Below are 20,140 nucleotides of genomic sequence, written 5' to 3' on the forward strand. Positions count from 1 at the left end.
CTCCTCTCGCAACTTACTTCAAGTTCTGGAGCTTCTTGTTTCCATTTTGTGTCCATGTTTGCTCAAGAGTTTCTCAGTTCATGACCCTTTTCTCTGGGAATCTCTCTGACCTTTAAGCCCCCGGTCCCGGCCCTCCGCTGAGGATTACTGATTGGAAAAGAGAGTAAAAATAGATGAGCGTGTGGCGCAAGCTCCAGATATCAATGTTTGTCGTGATCCGGAGTGGCCTGAATAGCGGATCCCGTAAATGGAGATGCAAAATGCAAAAAAAGAACATCGTTCATGAATGAATAAAGGAATTTGTATCAAGTCGTGTCCTGGAACAGAACAAGAATATGCCCTAGGATCTTCAGAATTGAAAAACGTCAAAGTTACTCTCACACGGGCTCCTCTACGCATCCTTTCTACGTCAAGTTGAAAGAAAAATGAGATCTGGATGGACAAAAGATGAAAACAAGAAGACAAAGGCTCAAACCAGCTCTCACTGAGCACACCGTAAAAGAGAAAGGACACGGGGAAGATGTCGACTCGTGAATAGAACCACAAAATAATATCTCGACGCTGACCAGCTTGAACCAAAAAAAAAAAAATGAAAGAAAACCGCCAGACCCTAAAAAACAACAGATGGAGGCCACTATCTTGCTCTAACTCCGTGCTTCTTAATTCTTTTCTGCTGATGCTATTTTTTGGACACTGCTGCTAAAGTTAAAGGTGCAGTGCGTCGTCGGAGGTGTCTTTAATGTTCATTTTGATTTCAAAAAGTCGAGAAATTTGTATTTCTTTTACATCGTGGAATCCCTACCTGAGGTGACCACCATGTTTGTCTAGCACACAGGTGTCGAACATCCGGCCCGCGGTCCGGATCAGGCCCGCCTAGGGTTTTGATCCGGCCCGCCAGACTTCACTGACAGAAGCGAGAGAGAAAAATGAGCTGCGGTTTTAAATATGTCCGCCAGGTGTCGCCAAAGCCAGGCGGGACTTGTAAAGAAACTAAAGTTGTATCTCTTTCGGTCTCTCTATTTCTCTATCTATCTGTCTCTATCTCTCTTTTCTATTATTTCAGTCCTTCTATCTTCTTTTCTCTTTCTTACCTTTTCTTTCCATTTCTTTCACTGTCTCGCTTTCCCTTTCTTTTTCACACTCACTCTTTTTCTTTCTATCTCTCTTGGGCTGTCTCCCTTTCACTTCTAATTTGTCTTTGTTTCTTTTCCCCCTCTTTTATCTATATTACGCACTCTCTATTTATCTCCCCTTTTCTTTCTCTTTCCTTCTCTCTCTCTCTCTGTCTCTCTGTCTCTCACTCCTTACTCCGTCTCCCATGTTCCCTTTATGGTTCTCTCTTTTTCTTCGTCTTCCTCTCTCTTTCTCTTCAATCTACTAGGGTGGCCCCCGTGACATTTATTTTCTAGTGGCCTTCAGCTAAAATGAGTTTGACACCCCTGGTCTAGCATCTTGCCGCATTAGACAATACAGTGCCATCTAGCGGTCAATGATCACACACGAGGGCTTTAAAAATGGCTTGACTTAAAACCTATTCAGAACGTCGACTCATTTCCTAAAGTCCGTTTTTTTTTCTTTTAGTGGCGTCTTCAAAAGTACACCTGGAGATGTTCTTACGAGCTACCCGGTGCCTGAAAGGCAGGAATGATAATAACTATTCTCTGCTTTTTTAACCACTATTCATTTGCACGCTCTCAGCAACCCATTCGTTTTATGAACAGACGGTCCCGTTTTGAAAAATCTTTGTGGTTCAAAAACATCCTATTTGTATTCCTCTTAATGCAGGGCTCGGGAATCTATAGCTCGCGTCCCATATCGGGCTCTTTTCATGACAACATGTGGCTGGTGACCAAATGAAGTCCATGCAAGTTTTCTCCAAGTCATTTCACTTTTGGCGCGAATGAAACTTATTGTAGTGCACACGAAGCTGTGGTGTGATAATGGTACGGTCCACTGTATGAATAGGGTGCATTTTCAACTACAGTTGACAGTCACGGTGTCACACAAATGTTTTGGCTGTACATCGCTAAGGAAACCTTTTATATGGAAGCTCATTAAATAATCCATGTTCACTCTTGAGACACTAAATGATGAAAACCCACAGAACAAACTGTAAACTCTTCAAAACGCCAGCAAGGCACCCAGAGCAATTTGATCGGGTGAACGCTAAGAACGGGGGAAATGGGCGGAGCAATGCACAGAGCGCAAGCACCCCCTTCTGTGTCTCGCCCTGTGCCGTCTGTGCGGAAGGTTAACACGTCGGTATACTTGTTTGCAGAAATTTGTGACATTTGTACCAAAGAACTTTGCTTGCACCGTGAAAGCATTATTTATGACAGTCAAAATGAGCCTAAATAACTGCAGGAGGGCGACCAATTTGAAGTGGTATACTTATATGGGACATAGATTTGATCAAATAATCAAACGTCACACAGTGACATAAAATGCGCTAAAGAATAAACTTTTGTCTGAGTGTAAAAGGTTCCAAACCCCCGATGTATGGTCTACGAAACATGAAGCAGCCCCGGTCACTAAAGAAAATATTGAAATACCCATCAAAAAGACGCGTGTTCATGGCTTTTTGTGCGTCAATGCGAAATGTCCGAAGCTGGAATGTGCTGAATGCCCGAATGGGGGCTGGCTTTTCAATCCCGGTCTTTTATGCGTCCCCCTTTCCCCTCCGTGGTCAAACGTCCATCCCGTCGCTTTGTGTTACTCCTCAATCGGTGACCTTTGGCTCTCCGGTGGCCTGGAAAAGCTGACTTTCTTTGTGGAGTTGTGGAATGTTGGATTGGGAATGGAGAAAGGAATACACACTTTTGCGCTTTCTACCAAAGGTGACCGGAAAAATGGCAACTTTTGACCTCTCGGGCCTCACAATCCCCTGTGAAATTAAACTGAAAACTAAAAGTCAGTATTCTCTGTCTTTTTTTTTTCTCATAATCCCTTTTAGTTATACCATGTTTAGTGTAGTTAGGGAAAAACACGATATTACAAATGTAGCATTTACCAAATTGTTCAAATGAGTGATCTGACTCCATTAACCAAACACAAACATCATTCTCCTAACAATACGTGCTCGTTTCTTAATTTAGGGAAAAATATTGACAAGAGACAGGCAGATTTATTTTCTTAAAGTATTTAACGAAGTGAATTCCATCGAATTTAGCTGAATTATTGTCGAATTAGTCTAATTAGTCTTCGTTGAGCCTCCTTCTCATTCTCCCATGTCTCTTCTTCCGTCTTCCGTCTTTTTTACACGCTGGGGCATTGGCTCCTCCCCCATGGGCGGGCTAGGAACTCCCCACGTCGCCACCTCGTCTGACCGGTGCGTCACGAAGGCCTCCCCCCCATGGGCGGGCCAGGTGCCAGCTTCGCCACCTCCTCGCCGAAAGGCGCCGCCATGTCTAAAGGAAACTCATATCGGCTCAAAACGTTTATCAAAACGTGGCCTAATTCCCTCGAAAGCGCCCCGCTATCAAAATTTCCTAGCCAAAACACTCCACAGTCGGAACGGCGCGACCTGTCCTTGAACTTCAGCCTCCTCTGGGAAAAATCTTGATTGCATTCAATAACTGTAACTTGTAAAATCCCTTATAGTCAAATACATAAAATATATAATCCTTCAGTGTGTATTCTTTAATTTATTGTTATTGACCGTATTTCTCGCACTTTGAGACGCACCGGATTGTAGGGCACATATAGTCATTTGGGATACATTTTTCACGTATAAGGTGCACTGAACTATAAGGGGCATTAAGTTAAAACTAGAGTAAGACTAGGCTTACATTTAACCCTCATGTTGTGTTGGGGATTGGGACCACTAGCTCTTGTTTCTGTTTAGCCAATACGAATGCAGATCACAATGCCAATTCATGAACAGAATTGGGTAGGGTTACTTGAACTGGATTACTTTCAATGACTTTTGGAGTACTCCAATACCAAATATGCTCAGAAAAGACAAAAGAAACGAAATGGGAATAAAATGACTCCATTTTGTGCAGGCTTGGGGAGTAACGGAACACATGGAACGGCAAAAATGATGTCGGCAAGCTGTTTGGATTTCTTTTCATTTTGTTTCTGTCGCATTTTATGTTCGTTTTGCCGGAGATCAAAGAGATCAAAGCCTGGAGAGAAAGCTTACCGCGTGTTGTGAGTCATCTTTTTATTTATATTTAGTTTCTTTTGTCTTTTCTGAGCATATTTGGTATTGGAGTCATCCAAAAGTCATTGAAAGTAATCCAGTTCAAGTAACCCTACACAACCCTGTTCATGAAGCAGCAAAATCCTACAAACTAAACCGCGTTATGACGAGGGATTACTGCATTCAAACATTTCCAATAAGATCATTTTAAAATACAGTACGACTAAAAATGTGCTTTTTTTTTTTTTTAAAGAATTAAGCCTGAAGTAATGCTACGTTTTTTGTTTTTTGTTTTGTTGTTTTTTAAGGTCTCTTTTTGAGACCTTGTAGCTATCTGTTTTGTGATTGGACAAGTGACTTTGTGGGTGGGGCCAGTGAAAGTAGAATCGGACAAATGTTGTTTTTTTTCTGGAGAGGGATTGTCGAGGAGGGACAACAAGCTTATAAAGAACCGAGGGGATTTCATTTTGCCATCGTTTGATATTTCCGAGTTTTTAGTGTTGTGTTGTTATTATTGTTTGGTTAGCTTGAGGGTCATCAAAGACGCCTTTCGAGTAAATGAATTTATTATCATTATTATTATCAATATTACTGTGGATCTAAACTAGCCCCCCTATTCCCGAAAATTTGCATTAAAGACAAGTCTCGGTCTCGGTGCCGAAAGACGTCACAGCGAGCTGGACTCATCAGACCGACGTCAATCAAAAGGCGCGGGAAAAACGCCACTCGTGTGCCCGGCCGGCCGGGTTCACTTCGCCCCCGGTCGATCATCGCGGTTCTGATCAAGAAGTCCCTGAAAAACAGGAACAATTTCAACTTCCCGATAGCACAGAAGGTCAAGAGGAAGTCGGACATGTGTGGGATCCCAAATTCCAGCTTGTTTATTTTTCCTGCGCGGAATCATCGGGGGATTGGGAACATTTTGAGCTGCTTTTTATTTCGCTTCACAATTTCTTGGGTCGTTCTAAAGGAGGCGAGTGTTTCTGATCCGTGATCATTTGTCATGGTATTGCCTTCTATTTTTTAAATGCTGTCTTCTTAAAATCTTATCATCGCCTCCAGGTTGTCTTCTAGTCAAGTTAAGTTTATCTGTATGGCCCTTAATCCCCAAAAGTCTCAAAGGGCTGCACATACCACTATTAAAACATCCCCTGATCTGAAATCTACATGAGGGCAAGGACAAACTAAAAACCTCAGCATAAGGAAAATGAAGAAACTTTGAGAAAGGGCAGCACATTAGGTCATCCTCTTTCCAGGATGACCAGGCTGCAATAGATGTTGCGAGGGCATCAACCGACATTACACAGACATCATTACCAAGAAATATAGGTAAACTTTCTTTTCATAGTTAGAAGCCTTGCTGCTGCATTTTGTACCATCTGCAACCTTTGATGCTAGACATATGGAGACCGGAGAGTGGTATATTTCAATAATCGAGACAGGAGATTACAAATGCATTGATTGTAATCTCAGCATCAGACTTGGATAGTAGAGGCTGAATCTTTGCAAGAATATAAGTGACATCTATCTTTTTATCTCAATGAGCCTGGCCTCCAGATTCCCACTAATTAACGGAGCAGCTTCCTCCAGATACAGTCGAGTGTCATCTGCATAACAACGGAAACTAATATTATACTTGCGAATTATTTCACCTAAAGTAAACATATAAACATTAAAAAGGAGGGTACCGAGGAGTGAGCCCTGCGGAACACCACAAATAACACTAAAAGGCTCCTATCACCAAGTTTACTACAATGCGTCCTATTGGAGAGGTAGGACCTAAACCCTGAGAGGACAGTTCCTGAAAGACCAATCCATTTTCCCATCCGATCCAATAAGCTACAGCTACAGTTTGATCGGCAGCGCTGAAAGTGAAGAAGCTTTGGAATCCATTGCATGGAGGATATCGCCAATCACTTTAACCGGGGCTGTCCTTGTTTAAAAATACCTCAAACTTAAGCTTTTGAATTTATTATTCTAGTTTAAGTGGGTTATAAAAATAAGAAAGGATTGGCTATCAAAGAGAAAGTGTCGATGTTTGCGGTCGAACGTAGAAGAGAGAAAAAAAAGTTGGAGAAGTGGAGAATTAGGTTTTAATGCAGAGAAAAGCTTCATGCACTTTCTGGCTAAGAGTGATATTGGAAGATCTGGCCGGTAATGGTTTGTTTGTTTTGAAGACAAGTTTGCACAACTGTGGCCAACTGGCAATAGCTGACGTATCAAAATGTTGTGCACGGATGCAGAGTAAACAGTAGGTGGCTTGCTAGGGGCGCACAGTGCACGCTCCACCTGCCCGAATTATGGATCTTAGCTTGTTGCAGCCCTGATCTTCTTCTGAAAGAGAAACTGTCAGGTTTCAAAAAAGGAGTTACACTATCAACAGAAATTGAATTGTCAAGTGTACAGAAACAGAAAAAGGAAGTTTACTAGGATAAAACACTATCTATTCATCCATTTTCTTCCCGGCTTATCCTCACTGGGGTTTTCAGGGCGTTCTGGAGCCCATCCCAGCCAGCTAGATCTTAATGAACTAAACATGAAAAGAAGAAGATGCAATATATTGAAGGAGGGCAAACTTTTTCCTACTTGCCTCGGTCGAATCGACATCCGGGTCACGAGACTAGTAAAAACAAACACACGAGTGAGCAGTTTGAGGTTTTTATTCCATTGGAATAAATGCAATAGAATAATCCGGGTTCGCTAATACTAAGGCTGATAATGGACAGTCCTTTATATACAAAAGGGACACATAAGTTAGTGGAAAGTTCCCAAGGCAGCAGAATAATTTTCGTCCAGACTGAATTCTGCAGGTCAAGCCATATTTATGTGTACACCCCTCATCACAACAACATAGAAACTGTATAACGACGAGATTAATGGGTATATTGCGGCGAGCGGTGAATGAAAACAAAATCAATGAGTACATTCAAATATATGGATAATCATAGGGTGCATTACATACCACAAAATGATACAAATCATCAAAATATTGATGCGTTCCCAAAAGAATATACACTAACTGGAAAACTCAAACTCATTTCAATATTACAACAATACAAAGGACCACAAACCAACTGAATGAAATTGGAGAGAAAGACAACACCGTACATGTTGGAACAGCAACAAGTTGTAACAGAACAAAACACGAAAGGAGAGGACTCGGGGAACATACGCGTAAATAGAAATATTTCTTTTTAAATGATGTTGTAGCAGCTTCATGTTATTGCCCTCTTCTCATTGCACTATTGTGATCATGCAATATTCTTTTGCCTTCATAAACATTGCACGATTATTACAAACGTTTTTTTTTGCCTATTCATCTTGAATCTTTCATCCATTTCATCTTTAAAGTCCTCGATACATGTTACCCTGGAGTGCCATGTCTAATTTTGTCGCATACAATGTTTTTCACATCATCGATATCAACGACAATAAAGATAATTCTGTTCAATGAATTATCCAACACATACCAGCTCTAACAGAACTAAACATGAAAGTAGGATGACACAAACATTTCCACGCGTGAACAGAACATCGAGTTTCATGGCGACGAGACCACAAAATATAATGCAGGCTAGCTTAGAACGCAAGCTGACATAGGACAGCGTCACTGTACAAAAAGTGAAAGGTAGATGACACAAAACATCGACTCAAATGTAGATTGAACAATAAAGGGACCCTGAAATCGGGAATTTACCAGGTGAAGGGCATAATGAGCGATCAGGAGAGACGACTTGACCGGGAGGAAACAAAGCACAAAGAGAAACAATTATCCGACAAAACAGAGAGTCCGCGTCTACTCCCGAGGACTTTTTTCCACGTCATCTTTTTTCACTTCAAAGCGCAAAATACCATTGGACATAACGGTAAAGGAAGTACACAACATCACACCAATATTGAACAAAGACGATGCTTTGGGGTGTTTTTTATGATCGATAAGCGTGACGATTCACGGATCCCTCCACCACTGGGGTTGTCGGGGCACCACTTCCCCTCGGTGTATCTTGGGCAAGTACAGCCGAAAGGCGCCCATTTCCGTCCAGGACGTTTTTTTTGTGTAGGGGATTGCTCCCCTTCATGAACCAAATCGTACCGGTTTTCTTGGATATCACTTGTAGAAGAAGCCTCCTGATTTTACTCAGATACAGAACCTTCATCATCTGGTCGCTGTGTTTTTTCCTAGAAAGAGAGCCGCACCATGTATTCCAAGACACAATTCAAGAAAACCGCCAATGCCGCTCTCCAGAATAAAGCTTAACTTGCAGGATTTGATGTATTCTATGAAATATTAGTGACAGAGCCTGTGTCCCATATCAATCAAAAATATACTACTTAAAATGTGTCTCCCGCAGTTACTTAAGAGTGTTTAGGCTCATTTTGACCGGCATGTTTGTCCTAAATAATGGTTTCAATCGAGTGCTGAGATTTTTCTTTCGCCTATTTCGATTTTAGATGGGGGGATGCCGTAACGGCGGTCCGTGCAGTCATTCGAGACTTTTTGTGATTTAGGGCCGACCAAATAAACAGGACTCGTAAAAATGTCCCACAATGCTGCAAACGTGGACACGGACATATTTACCTTCAGTGCAGACGTTGCTGGGCGACGGGGGAAAAAAATGGAGTGTGTATAGCTCCGCCCATTCCTAACGCTCACCCAATCAAATTGTTTTGGGTGCTTTGCTAGAGCCTTTGGGGGGTTTTAGTTTTTTCTGTGCTTTTTTATCATAAAGTGTCTCACCAATGAACATAGATTGATTAATTAGCCAAAACGGGGTCTGTTCGTGTGAGTAAACGGTTTGCATTTATATAGCGCTTTTCAAGTGAATGAAGACCTCCCAAAGTGTTTTACACTGTGCTTCAGTGTCAGCCATGCAGGGCAACTACCTGCTTATCGGGGGCATATAACACGGAGGAGCCGGGAATTGAACCTGCGACCTTTTGATCCCAAGACGAACACTTTACCTCCTTATATACTGTATACCGAACCGTGTGCTACAATCGGCTCAGCATTAAAAACAGTTAATATTTGCACAAGCTCTATTTTATCTCCGAGCCAGATGTACTCATAAAAAGAGTTATACGAGGCTCGCAAACCATAGGTTACGGGCCCCCGCCTTAACCGCTCGGGTCATAGGGGCACCCCTTCCTGTGGTGTGTCTTGGGCAAGTACAGCCTAACGGCACAACATCGCATTTACTTCCCCACATAAAATGAATAGAACGGCTTTCCTTGGATACCGGTGCCAGGCGATGCCTCCTGATTTAACTCCGATACAGCACCTTCATCATCTGGTCGCTGTTGTTTTTACAATACGCGTTCTATTCAGGACTGTATTTTTTGCCGTTTCGGTTCAAAACGTGGCTAAAAAGACGGAGGAACACGTATTAGGCAATTCATGGGTTGTTTTGTTGGCGGCGGGTCACGGTGTTCATTTTCGCCCAGCAGGTCCCACACTCCCAAGGAAGGAAGCGACGTGTTAACGGAGAACTTTTTGGTTCTGGGGCCTAAGAAAACCGTCCATTCTTTGCCCCTATTAGCTTTGGCAGCAGAATGAGCGCTTCAGCAAAACAGGAAAGGTCATTTGAAATGGGAACTATTGTTCAGCTCAGATTTAAGAGACAGCCGCATATCCGATAGATTTCGTTCGTCGGCTTTTTGGACCACGTTTGCGGCTTTTTTTCCACCTGTCGAGAACCGTAGCAAGCGTGGTGGCCAGTGGTCAACTTGGGCGACGGCGATACCGATGACACATTTCATTGGAGCGCTTGTGGTTTTACTGTGTGGTTTTAGCTGTTTCCTGATTCATTGTGCACCCTCACAACACTCTTGCAAATATTTGCTCTGGCAAAGGTCTAAGGAGCACACAGGGTGCCCGATTAAGGATCGAGCGATACTGGTTTTTCAGGGACAAGACCGATTATTAGTATTTGGAGGAAGCCGATTCAGTTACTAAAGACAGGCGATCGGGGGCTCCGGGGAACAACATACGTCCATGCCCAACTTGGGTTGCGTGGCGATAGCTGCGGCACTTTTGGCACGGACCTCCGTCAGACCTCAGTTGGACACTGATAACCAATGTTCCCTCGAAGCTGCGTGTGTGCGCAATTGCCCGCCGCCCAGAGCTTTTCTGCGCCCAAGAAAACCTTGCCGGTGCACAAAAATCAGGGCTCGAAATTTCTCATTAAGAAGCCAATGAAGTCAAAGTTACAGTGCATGAAGGAAAAAATACACGGGTTCCCCTGACGCTGTGTTCTGAATGCGGTATTTGGAAGTCAAGGTCCAAGTAGAACGAAGTTGACCCGGGGAAAATGGCAGGCAACATTGCTGATAAGTGGCCTGCGGCAGGGATCAGGAGGCAAAATCACGTCCCCCACACCCGAGTTCTCGCAGATAAATTTCACTCATAAGAGCCGTGAATGACACATCACTAATTTGGTATAGAGCTGAAGGCGTAGATGTAATTCCACCGCCCGCCACTGGTCTTTTCTCCTCTCTCCGCGGGTATGCATTTGCACCAACCGGATGTGATCTTTTGCCCACAGCGGCTCTGCCCTCTGCCATCCTGACACTGATGTTCCGCCCCTACCAGAGAGGAATCTACTGTGACGACCAGAGCATCAACTACCCGTACAGGAAAGACACCATTTCGCACGGCGCCATGGCCGCCGTCACCATCACCAGCTCCATCGTTATCGTGAGTCTATCGTAGAGCCGTATTCGTCTCTCGAAGCGGGATTTTATCGGTATTTGGAGGGAAAAAAAACGTTATCGCTGTTGGGGAAAAAACTATATTACAAATGTAGCGTTGACCAAATTGTTCGAATGAGTTATCTGACTTCGTTAACCAAACACAAACTTCATTCTCCTAACAATGCATGCTCATTTCTTAATTTAGGGAAAAATAATGACAAGAGACAGGCAGATTTATTTTCTTAAAGTATTTAACTAAGTGAATTCCATCGAATTTAGCCGAATTATTGTCGAATTAGTCTTCGTCGAGCCTCCCTCTCACGATTTCCCGTCTCTCTTCTCTCCTTCCGTCTTTCGTCTTTTCACACGTCGGGGCGTCAGCCACCCCCCATGGGCGGGCCAGGAACCTGCTTCGCCACCTCCTCGCCGAAAGGCGCTGCCACGTCTAAAAACCTCACACCAAGAAAGTTTATCAGCCAAACAATGTCTCCTTTCCCGCATCGGATTCCTCCGGCGTCGGTCCTTGTCCCCGTTCTTGTTTTTTTCTGTAAACATCATTCTTGTCTAGGCTACAATGACCTCGCCCCACAGCTCAGCCAGAGAATATCTTTTGTATTTAAATGTCATTTGTATTTGATCGGAAAAAAAATCCCTTATAGTCAAAAATACATAAAATCCTTCATCGCGCATCAGATTTGTATTGGTGAGAAGCACACGAGGAAACAAAAAAATCGTGAAGAGCGAAAACCAATCAAGAGTATCAACTACCCCTGCAGGAAAGACCATTTTGCACAGCGCCATGGCCGCCCTCACCGACACCAGCTCCATCCTAATTGTAAGTCTATTGTTGGTCATTATCTGTCTGAGGAAGCAGGATTTTATCGGTATTGGTCGGAAAAAAACGGTTATCGCGCATCAGATTTGTATTGGTCAGAGGGACACTTAGGAAACTAGACAGGAATGATTGAAAAATTGTCATAGGGGGAACATTGTGAAGAAACGGAGTCAGCTCTGCAGGAGAAGTCTGAAAAGGATGTCTGTTATATAACTCTCCTAAGGAAACTTGCATCTCAGAAATTTCTTGACACTCGAATTGTCCAAATTTGAGGCTTTGGCCGAAACTGGTGTTTGTCAAAATCGGTAAGAGCTAAAGCAAATCAAGAGCATCAACTACCCCTGCAGGAAAGACAATTTTGCACAGCGCCATGGCCGCCCTCACCGACACCAGCTCTGTTTTAATAGTAAGTCTATTGTTGGTCATTATTCGTCTCAGGAAGCAGGATTTTATCGGTATTGGTGGGAAAAAAACGGTTATCGCGTATCCGACGTGGCGCGGTCAGAAGCAAAGGTGGAAACTATACAGCGGGGGTCCTCAAATACAAATCTGAAATGTTCACAATTGTTTTTTTGTTTTTTTCAAACAAGCATGGCTCCATTTGTTATGACGGTCAAGTTCAAGGCAAGTCAACAGAGGTAAAGTTGGTTTTCTTTTCGTCCAAACAGAAAATTCCACATTTCTTACGCCATCACATCATCAAGCAGTACTTTAGTGCGTCTTGTGCTTGATGAATCTTAAAATTGGGATTTGTTTGATTTTTCTTGTCATTTCCTCCTTTACTTTTCCTTCAAACGTCGGTGCCATCAACTCAGTCGTACAATTTTGGATTATTTCTCCATCTTCTTATGTTTGGTCCGTACCCAGCACGCTCTGAGCGAGCACTCCATTGCAATTTGGTGTTTTGACATCGTTTTAACAATAACCTCGCTGGACTGTTGATGTGACTGATTCAACTTGTCAATTTCTAGCCTTCTCAAAAGAGTTATGCTCTTTAACACAATTCACATTTTTACTTTTTATTATAACATGTCACAAGCCAGGAGCGGAGACAGGACCCGATAGCGTTCGTTTTACTCCGTTTTTATTAAGAAAGAGAGCAGTTCTTGCATCCACCATCCAGCAGATGGCAGGAACGCGGAAGTGGCATTTCCGTGTCGAGCGAGGGTCGTCGTTGACGGCGAGAAAAACGGGTCGATGGCCGGGGCGAGGGAGCAAAACAGAAACGAGTCCAGAAAAGAGGTCGGCAACAGGTATCGGGCAGGAAACGGGGCAAAACAAGTCGATGGCCGGAACGGAGGAGCAAAACAGAAACGGGTCCAGTAAAAGGTCGGTGTCAGGTTTAACCCAACAGATGTACAAAACCTATATACAAAAAGACACAAAGAATCGTGAGTATAACTTACTTGCAAGGAAAATATCCATAGTCTACCCTAAGGCAGTCTGCTGGATACTCTGAAAATGTATATTTCTCCTTGCCCTTTTATTGAATCAACACCTGTTTAAACTTACAACAACGTTTTATTTATAGCAAACAAAAACTAGGTGGGCCTGCGGTCAGAGAGGTCCTTTATCTTGCCGCAGGTAAAGGTTCATCCTTTGTCCTCCTTCTTCAAACACAAACAAGAAAGGCACATTGTATACAAAGAAAATATTGCAACAGTAGAATAAAATATTTACAGTTTAAATCTAACATTTCCCTCCTGTTTATTCACTTTGCACTATTTCTCTTTGTCATCCATAACTTCTTCTCTCGATTTTCAGTTACAGAATCATGTTATAGTACTCATGTTACACTTAAAGGTTAAACTTTGTCGTCTGATTCACCGTAGTCAAAAACTTCTGAAAAAAGATCTGGAAAATGTAAGGAAGTGGCATTTGCCAGGCCAAAAAGGTCCCGGCGACGAAGATCTTGAGGTCTTTGCAAAAAAAATGGCGTTGTGAAGGAAGTTCTCAAAGAGCTTGAGAAAGACGCGGTCATCCTTCTCCCGGTCCTTCTCCTCTGGGGTCTTTGGGCAAACGCAGCAAGGACCTTTCTTGGCCCCGGACAATTCTGACTTGGTGGGCTTGCTGATCTCCTCCATGTCGCTAAATCCCGTGGCAGGGATCCGGATCGGGATCTTCAGCTCTTTGGAGTAGTAATTGTGCAGGTATAGCTCTCGGTCTTCTGGCTGCCGCTGCCATCTGACGACGTAGTAGGTTAGGTTGCCGTTGGGAAAAAGAGGCGGCGACCATTTGACCAGCAGCTTCATGGATGAATTTGCGTAGGCACGGGGTTCTTTGGGCACGGTCGGCAATGACGGACAAGTTCAAATTCAAATTATGTCACTCTTTGCACCAGGAATGTGCTTGTCCTCCACCCTTAGGGTAATGGCCTTGACAAAAATGGCATACTGGGTCCAGGGTTTGAGGTGGAGAATGGCGACTTTGGGGTCCGTATTATTATCCTTCGGAAGATCCACGTCCACCATGTGCCAGCTGTTGGAACCGCAGCCGTCCTGGCCGTCGAATTCGGTGATGTTCTGAGAAGGGGCCTCCTTGTAGTAGACCATAAAGCTGATAAGGCCTTTGTAATCCCGTGGATGGTAGCGCTCCCACATCAGGCGGATGGCATAGCTGGACGTGCTGTTGGACAAAATCCTGAGGACGTGGCTCACACAACTGGCTCTTTCGCCGTTATTGCGAAAGTCGCCTTCCTGGGGCTTTTCCGTGACGCTGGTTTTTTCCCACATGGTGTGGATCTCAGACATGCAGAGTTTGGTATTGAGGCGGAAGAAGAGGCGTCCCGCACGGATGGTTAGGTTGTGCTGAGTCCAGTCCCAGATGTTGTGAAGGTGCTGGATGTTGATGTCCAGATTGCCGGCGATGACGGTGCAGTCCTTGAGGGACTGAGCGGCGTTCACCGAGTCGATGACGGAGGTGGAGCAGATTTTGTCGCATAGGCCGTTGCAGGCGCTGCACAGCATCCGATTACTCTCGTTGGTGCGGACCCGGAGGGGCAGTCGGGCATGCACTCGCCCTCGTGGATGACGAAGTGAACGTCGCTGGGCAGGTGAACTTGTGAGCAAAGGTCCATGGTGATGCAGCGCCAGCCCTCGAACTTGAAAGTGCCGGGCGGGCAGTCGGGCACGCAGCGGCCTTCGTGGTAATAATGCAGGCAGGCGGCGCATGCCGTGTCGCTGTTTGCGTGCGTGCAGCTGCCCAGACATTGGCGGTGGCAGCATTCGCCTTTTTCGGTGCAGGCGTGCTTGCAACGGCTGGGACACATTAATCGTTGTCCATTTGCAGCAACTCCACCAGGATGGAAAGTTCTTTTTCCTACCACACTGCAGCACGGTTGTATGCCGCAAACTTCCAGTGAGAGGTTTTGAAGTGACCCTGCAGCGCCCTCCAGAGTTGCAGGGTTGGAGCTCTCAGCAAGGAGTGTCAAATATGGCTTCACCACTGCCGGGTGCAAAAGCATCTCAGCGCCCGTGGGGTTCTTGGAGAAACCTGGGGAACGCCATCCCAGTTGTCTTCCTGAGAGTTCTTTTACTTTTTCTTCTTCTCTTTTGCACATTAAGGTTTTCTTCAAATAACAATAAAAACGTTGCTATAATTGCTACTATCAATTCGCCTACCGCTACCATTCTACCTGTTAGCATTCTACCTGCAGATATGCAATTCCTCCTAACACTTCCAGAGTTGTGGACAATCTTCACTGGTTTGAGACGACTGCAAACTATAATTGCAGCCCCCTTTGTAGCCAGACTTCCTCTGAAAGTTTTGTTGAGGAATAACAGCTCTCCAGTAGGTACCACAGTGCTATTACAATGACGCAACTAAGAACAATCAAAGCGTATGCTAAAATAGAAACATCGAAACAGTTGTTTTACTCATGCTTAATTACTTTCTTACAGTGTGTCAAATGAGCTCATGTGTTTTTCTGCAATCTTTACTGCTTTTTATCAGAACCCAATCACCTGGTTCAACTAATTGGCTTTCCTATGGAGACATAAAAAGTGTATCATCGTTATCATTACGATCCGCCAGTTGCTTCTGGTGCTGCAACATTTTTCTCATGTAATCAACCAGAGTACTTTCATCATCAGTTTCCCACATATTTTTAAATAATGGTAATTCACCAAATATTACTTCATATGGTGTTAACACATTTGTACTGGTGATGTTAATATACAGTTTTACTAATTCTAGATATTTAGTCCATAGTCTTTTGGTTTCTTCCATACACTTCCTAAGTCTGTTTTTTTTTTATAGTTCCATTCTTTTTTTTTTTTTTCTTTTTTCTACAAACCCTGCACTTTGTGGGTGATAAGCACAGTGATCTTTTAGGTCTATATGAATTGCTTATTTTAGTTAATTTTTTGATTTACAAAATGTGAACCATTATCACTATAGATCTTTTCTGGAATCCCATAACATGGAATTATGTCTTGGCATAATGCTTTAGCTACTGTTAGCGCATCTGGGTGTTTTGTAGGAAAAAGCTCTATCCATTTTGAGAATGAACCTATTATCATTAAACATAACTTTTTCCTTTCACTATTGTTAAGTTCTATAAAGTCCATAAAAGGTGATTAATTACAGTTCTCTATCTTTGGAAACTGTCCTCTCTTTGGTCTTAGATTACCCTGAGCATTGTGCTTTGCACATATCAAACATGTTCTACAATTTTTTATTTTATTATTATTATTATTATTATTTTTTTTTTTTTTTAATAGGAGTTAAAACCATAGGTTTATCAATATCTGGTTTATCAATCCTACTATCCCTCCTGTTGAGACATGTCTTCCCTTGTCTCAATATTTCTGCCCATTTGTATAGATTTTTTGGTAGGATTGGTTTATCTTCTTGTCATTTACAGATTCCATCTTTTAGGTGTACTCCTTTTCTTTTCCAGAGTTCTTGCTCTGGTTTAGGCGATTGTTGTTGCATTTCTTGTAGTATTTTGTTTTTCAAGGCATTTTCTGTTAGACTTAGAACTGTTATTTCTCGTTGTGCAGCTTGTTTTGCTATTTTATCTGCAAATGCATTGCCCCTTGAAACTGGGTTTGTTTCTGGTGTGTGGGCCACACATTTACATATAGCTAACTGTTTTGGCAGCTGCACTGCTTGTAATAGTTCTGTTAGCAGTTTTGCATGTGTCACTGGTTTTCCTGTTGATGTTATCATACCTCTATTTTTCCAGTGTTGTGCAAACGTGTGAGTTGTTGCATAGGCATACTGGCTATCTGTGTATATTGTTGCTATCTTATCTTTCATAAGTTTGCAGGCTTCTGTTAGGATCACTAATTCTGCAGCTCGAGCTGAACAATGTTGAGTTAATGCTTCTGCCTTTAATACTTTATCATGTGTTACTACAGCATAGCCTGTCCTCCTTTTTCCTGTTTCATCTTTCTTTCCTACGAAACAATACTTTCTCTGTTATTTTAGCCTCTTTTTCTTTTGTTCACGTTTTGTTTCCTTTCTTCTTTAAGTTAAATGACCATGTAAACATTATTTTTTATCCATGCAGATATATTTTTAAATTCTCATGATCTGTCTCAAGATAATTAATCTGCTATTTTTAAATTCCTATGATCCTACCTCAATCAGTTTCTCGTTATCTTCTGAAAACACTCTTTCCATAGAAATTGTTTCTTTTTAACTATAAGTCAGCATTTGTTACGTATTTATTAATCATTTGTTAATTGTAACATGCTTATACTTAAAAATTAAGCGTGGCTTATTTCACCTTCTCTTGAAGAACTTTTTATCAGTTGTCCTCCTAGGGGATCTTGTTCTTGGCGCTAAACTCATCAAAATTCCAAACCATCACACTGTCTAAACATCAAAAATCTCAAAAATGCCAAATGGAACTCAACGTCAAATCTTTTTTAATTGTCATTTCCTCTCTCTTCAATCATAATCAACTATCTTTTCTCATTGATTCAATATAAAACAACATATACTTGTCACTAATAAATTGCCTTATCAACTCGCTTTGTATTATATTATATTATTATCATAATCTTCGGTTTGCAATAGTCTTTTCTCTTTGCAGCCCCTTAATATCCTTAGAGATTAAGAGCTATACAAATAAACATGACCTTATCTGAATTAATACTTGTGTGTCCTTTTTTTTCCTTTTAAGAACAAAGCACATTTCATTTAGAGATTAAAACAGAAAATTTAATTTCCAATCTCACGATTTCTTTTTCTGTGTTAATAAGTCGTTATTTTCAAACTCATTTCAAAATTTTGATTATTTGAAATGACTCAGATTTCCTGCTCTTTAGTATGCAATATTATTTTTCTTTCCCTGGTTCTACTAATATATCATCTACATAAGTTAATAGTTCGCTCTTATTTAGAGGCTCGAAACTTACTTGAGAGTAAATTCTTGGACTTTCACAATACCCTTGAGGTCTTATTATTATAGGTTGTGCTCCTTTTACTAGTCCTACATCTGTGGGTCCCTGGGACCATAGTTTATTAGGAATTTGTTTTAATAGCTCCTGCTGTTCCTTAGTAAAGTAAATGTGTCATTCCTTCTTTTTTTTCTTTTTTTTCAGATGTACTCCTGAGTTTACTATTATAGTCCAGAATAATGACTTCCTGGATAGTCCAGTAGAATCGCTGAACCATGTGTTAACGCCTGTTGCTACCCAATACCGTACATTTTCTCCTCTGTAATATTATTTGTGTATAAATATTGTGGTATTTCTTTCTTCTTCTAAAGCAAAACAACATATTATGTCCATGCTTATTAGCATTTAATTAGATATTCATCCCCTTGAAATAATTTTCTTTTATATTTGTAGCTTTTCTATAAAAGTAATGTTATAAATGGTAAATGGTCTGCATTTATACAGCGCTTTTCAAATCAACGAAGACCTCCAAAAGCACTCTATAATGTGCTTTACTCTCACCCATTTGCTTTTTTAGTCATCTAGACTTAACACAATTCAATGTTGAAAAAGTTAAGTTATTTGTCCCAATCTATGGTATTACGGTTAGTCTCACTTAATTTTCAACCAATTATCTTTTTTTTGATATTTAATTAACTTTCCCCTTTATGTTTCTCTTTCTTTTTTTTTTGTATGCTCCTTTTCTTGATATTTATTTTCTTTTCCCTTTATACCTTCTTTTACTTACTCTCATCTTTCTGTATTTGTAACTTCCCTACCTGTTCTGCCAACAATCCATTCTCAACATAACATTCCTTCCTTACACGCCCTCTCACAATAGCTTTTTAGCTCACCTGTTTAATGCGAAAATGACGTTTAATCATCTCACTTAATTTTAATTTTTTCCTTCAAACCAATTAAATCTACCATTTTAGCTTTACTCATTTAATGTGAAAATCACATATATTGATGTGCAACAAGTTATATTACTCATTTGTATTCCACTCAATACATTTTTCCTCCATATTCATTGAAAATAAATTATTTATTAACGCTTTTTCAATACTTTTGTATAAAAATGCCTTTATCTCATATTAATTTATTCCAATTCACTTAAATAGATTTTTTCCTAGTCTTCCCAGTCCTTATTTTACCAATTTTTGTACTGAAAACAGGAATATCTTATCTTTTTCTGTATTATTCTGTCATTATCTTGAATTAACGCATCTAAAATAACTCAGTCATTTTTTTTTCCTAAATTTCTCAGTTTTTAATTTATCGATTTTCAACTAAAAAAATTCGGACCGCAAGAAAATCTCCAGAACCATCTATGGCCCCCGGTGCCTGTGTTAAACACCCTTATGGTGAACACCTATTCCTCAAAAAATCTACTTTTTCCAACTCCTTTAGTCTGTTCTATCAATTCTTCTTAAATATCACTCTTTAAACAATCTCAGCTCTTTTGAAAACGTACTTTTTTTAGCGTTTAGCTTTCTTTTTGACAAGTAAGACAGACAAACATATAACATAAGACATACACAGGGCCCAAACAATCAAACTTCTAATAAATTTAACAAAATTTGGTGATTTAGGTTTCTTATTTTTTCTCTATACAGTATGCTTTCTAAGTTTAAAACCTCTTCTTCAAATTTCTCATGGCGAGTTTTGAAAATATATTCTTCCTCTTCCTCATTTTTTATCCTTTAGCTTTATCTCTATAACATAGGGGTTCTATCGCTGAGGCATCTTCCTTTTCAATGACTTTCCAGTCTTTGCATGAAAAATCTTCTAAAAGCTTCTGTTTTACTTTACTTTGCCCCTTTCCCATTTTTAGAACTAAATTTGGACTCAGTGGTTTTTAATACCTAGTGTATTCTAACACTGAGTTTCTCTTTCAACAGGATGTTGATAAATAACCTTTTGTGGTAAAATTCACTTCAACCTATGCAGGTGGAATTTTCTTGCATACATGCATCCACAAAGGCTCACCATTTATTCCCTGTTGCTTTGGTATAAAATACAATTACCTAGTGGTAATAGCATTTTCTTTCACACTCACTTTCACTCTTTTTGAAGAACAAA

The 20,140-nt window shown here is 41.3% G+C and overlaps 1 protein-coding gene across 2 annotated transcripts in view; it reads left to right on the top strand.

Annotated features, from left to right (window-relative positions):
• LOC148352354 (phospholipid phosphatase 2-like) overlaps window positions 1-20,140 on the top strand; it is a 39,872-nt gene that overhangs the window by 10,556 nt on the left and 9,176 nt on the right. For both annotated transcript variants that reach the window (XM_088354719.1, XM_088354718.1), the window contains exon 3: window positions 10,687-10,838. In XM_088354719.1, the coding sequence (XP_088210845.1) occupies window positions 10,687-10,838 (152 nt within the window). The remainder of the gene's footprint in view (window positions 1-10,686; window positions 10,839-20,140) is intronic.

This window comes from Urocampus carinirostris, chromosome 15 (assembly GCF_059441175.1).
Source record: "Urocampus carinirostris isolate Australia breed hairy pipefish chromosome 15, RoL_Ucar_1.0, whole genome shotgun sequence".
Classification (NCBI taxonomy): Eukaryota; Metazoa; Chordata; class Actinopteri; order Syngnathiformes; family Syngnathidae; genus Urocampus; species Urocampus carinirostris.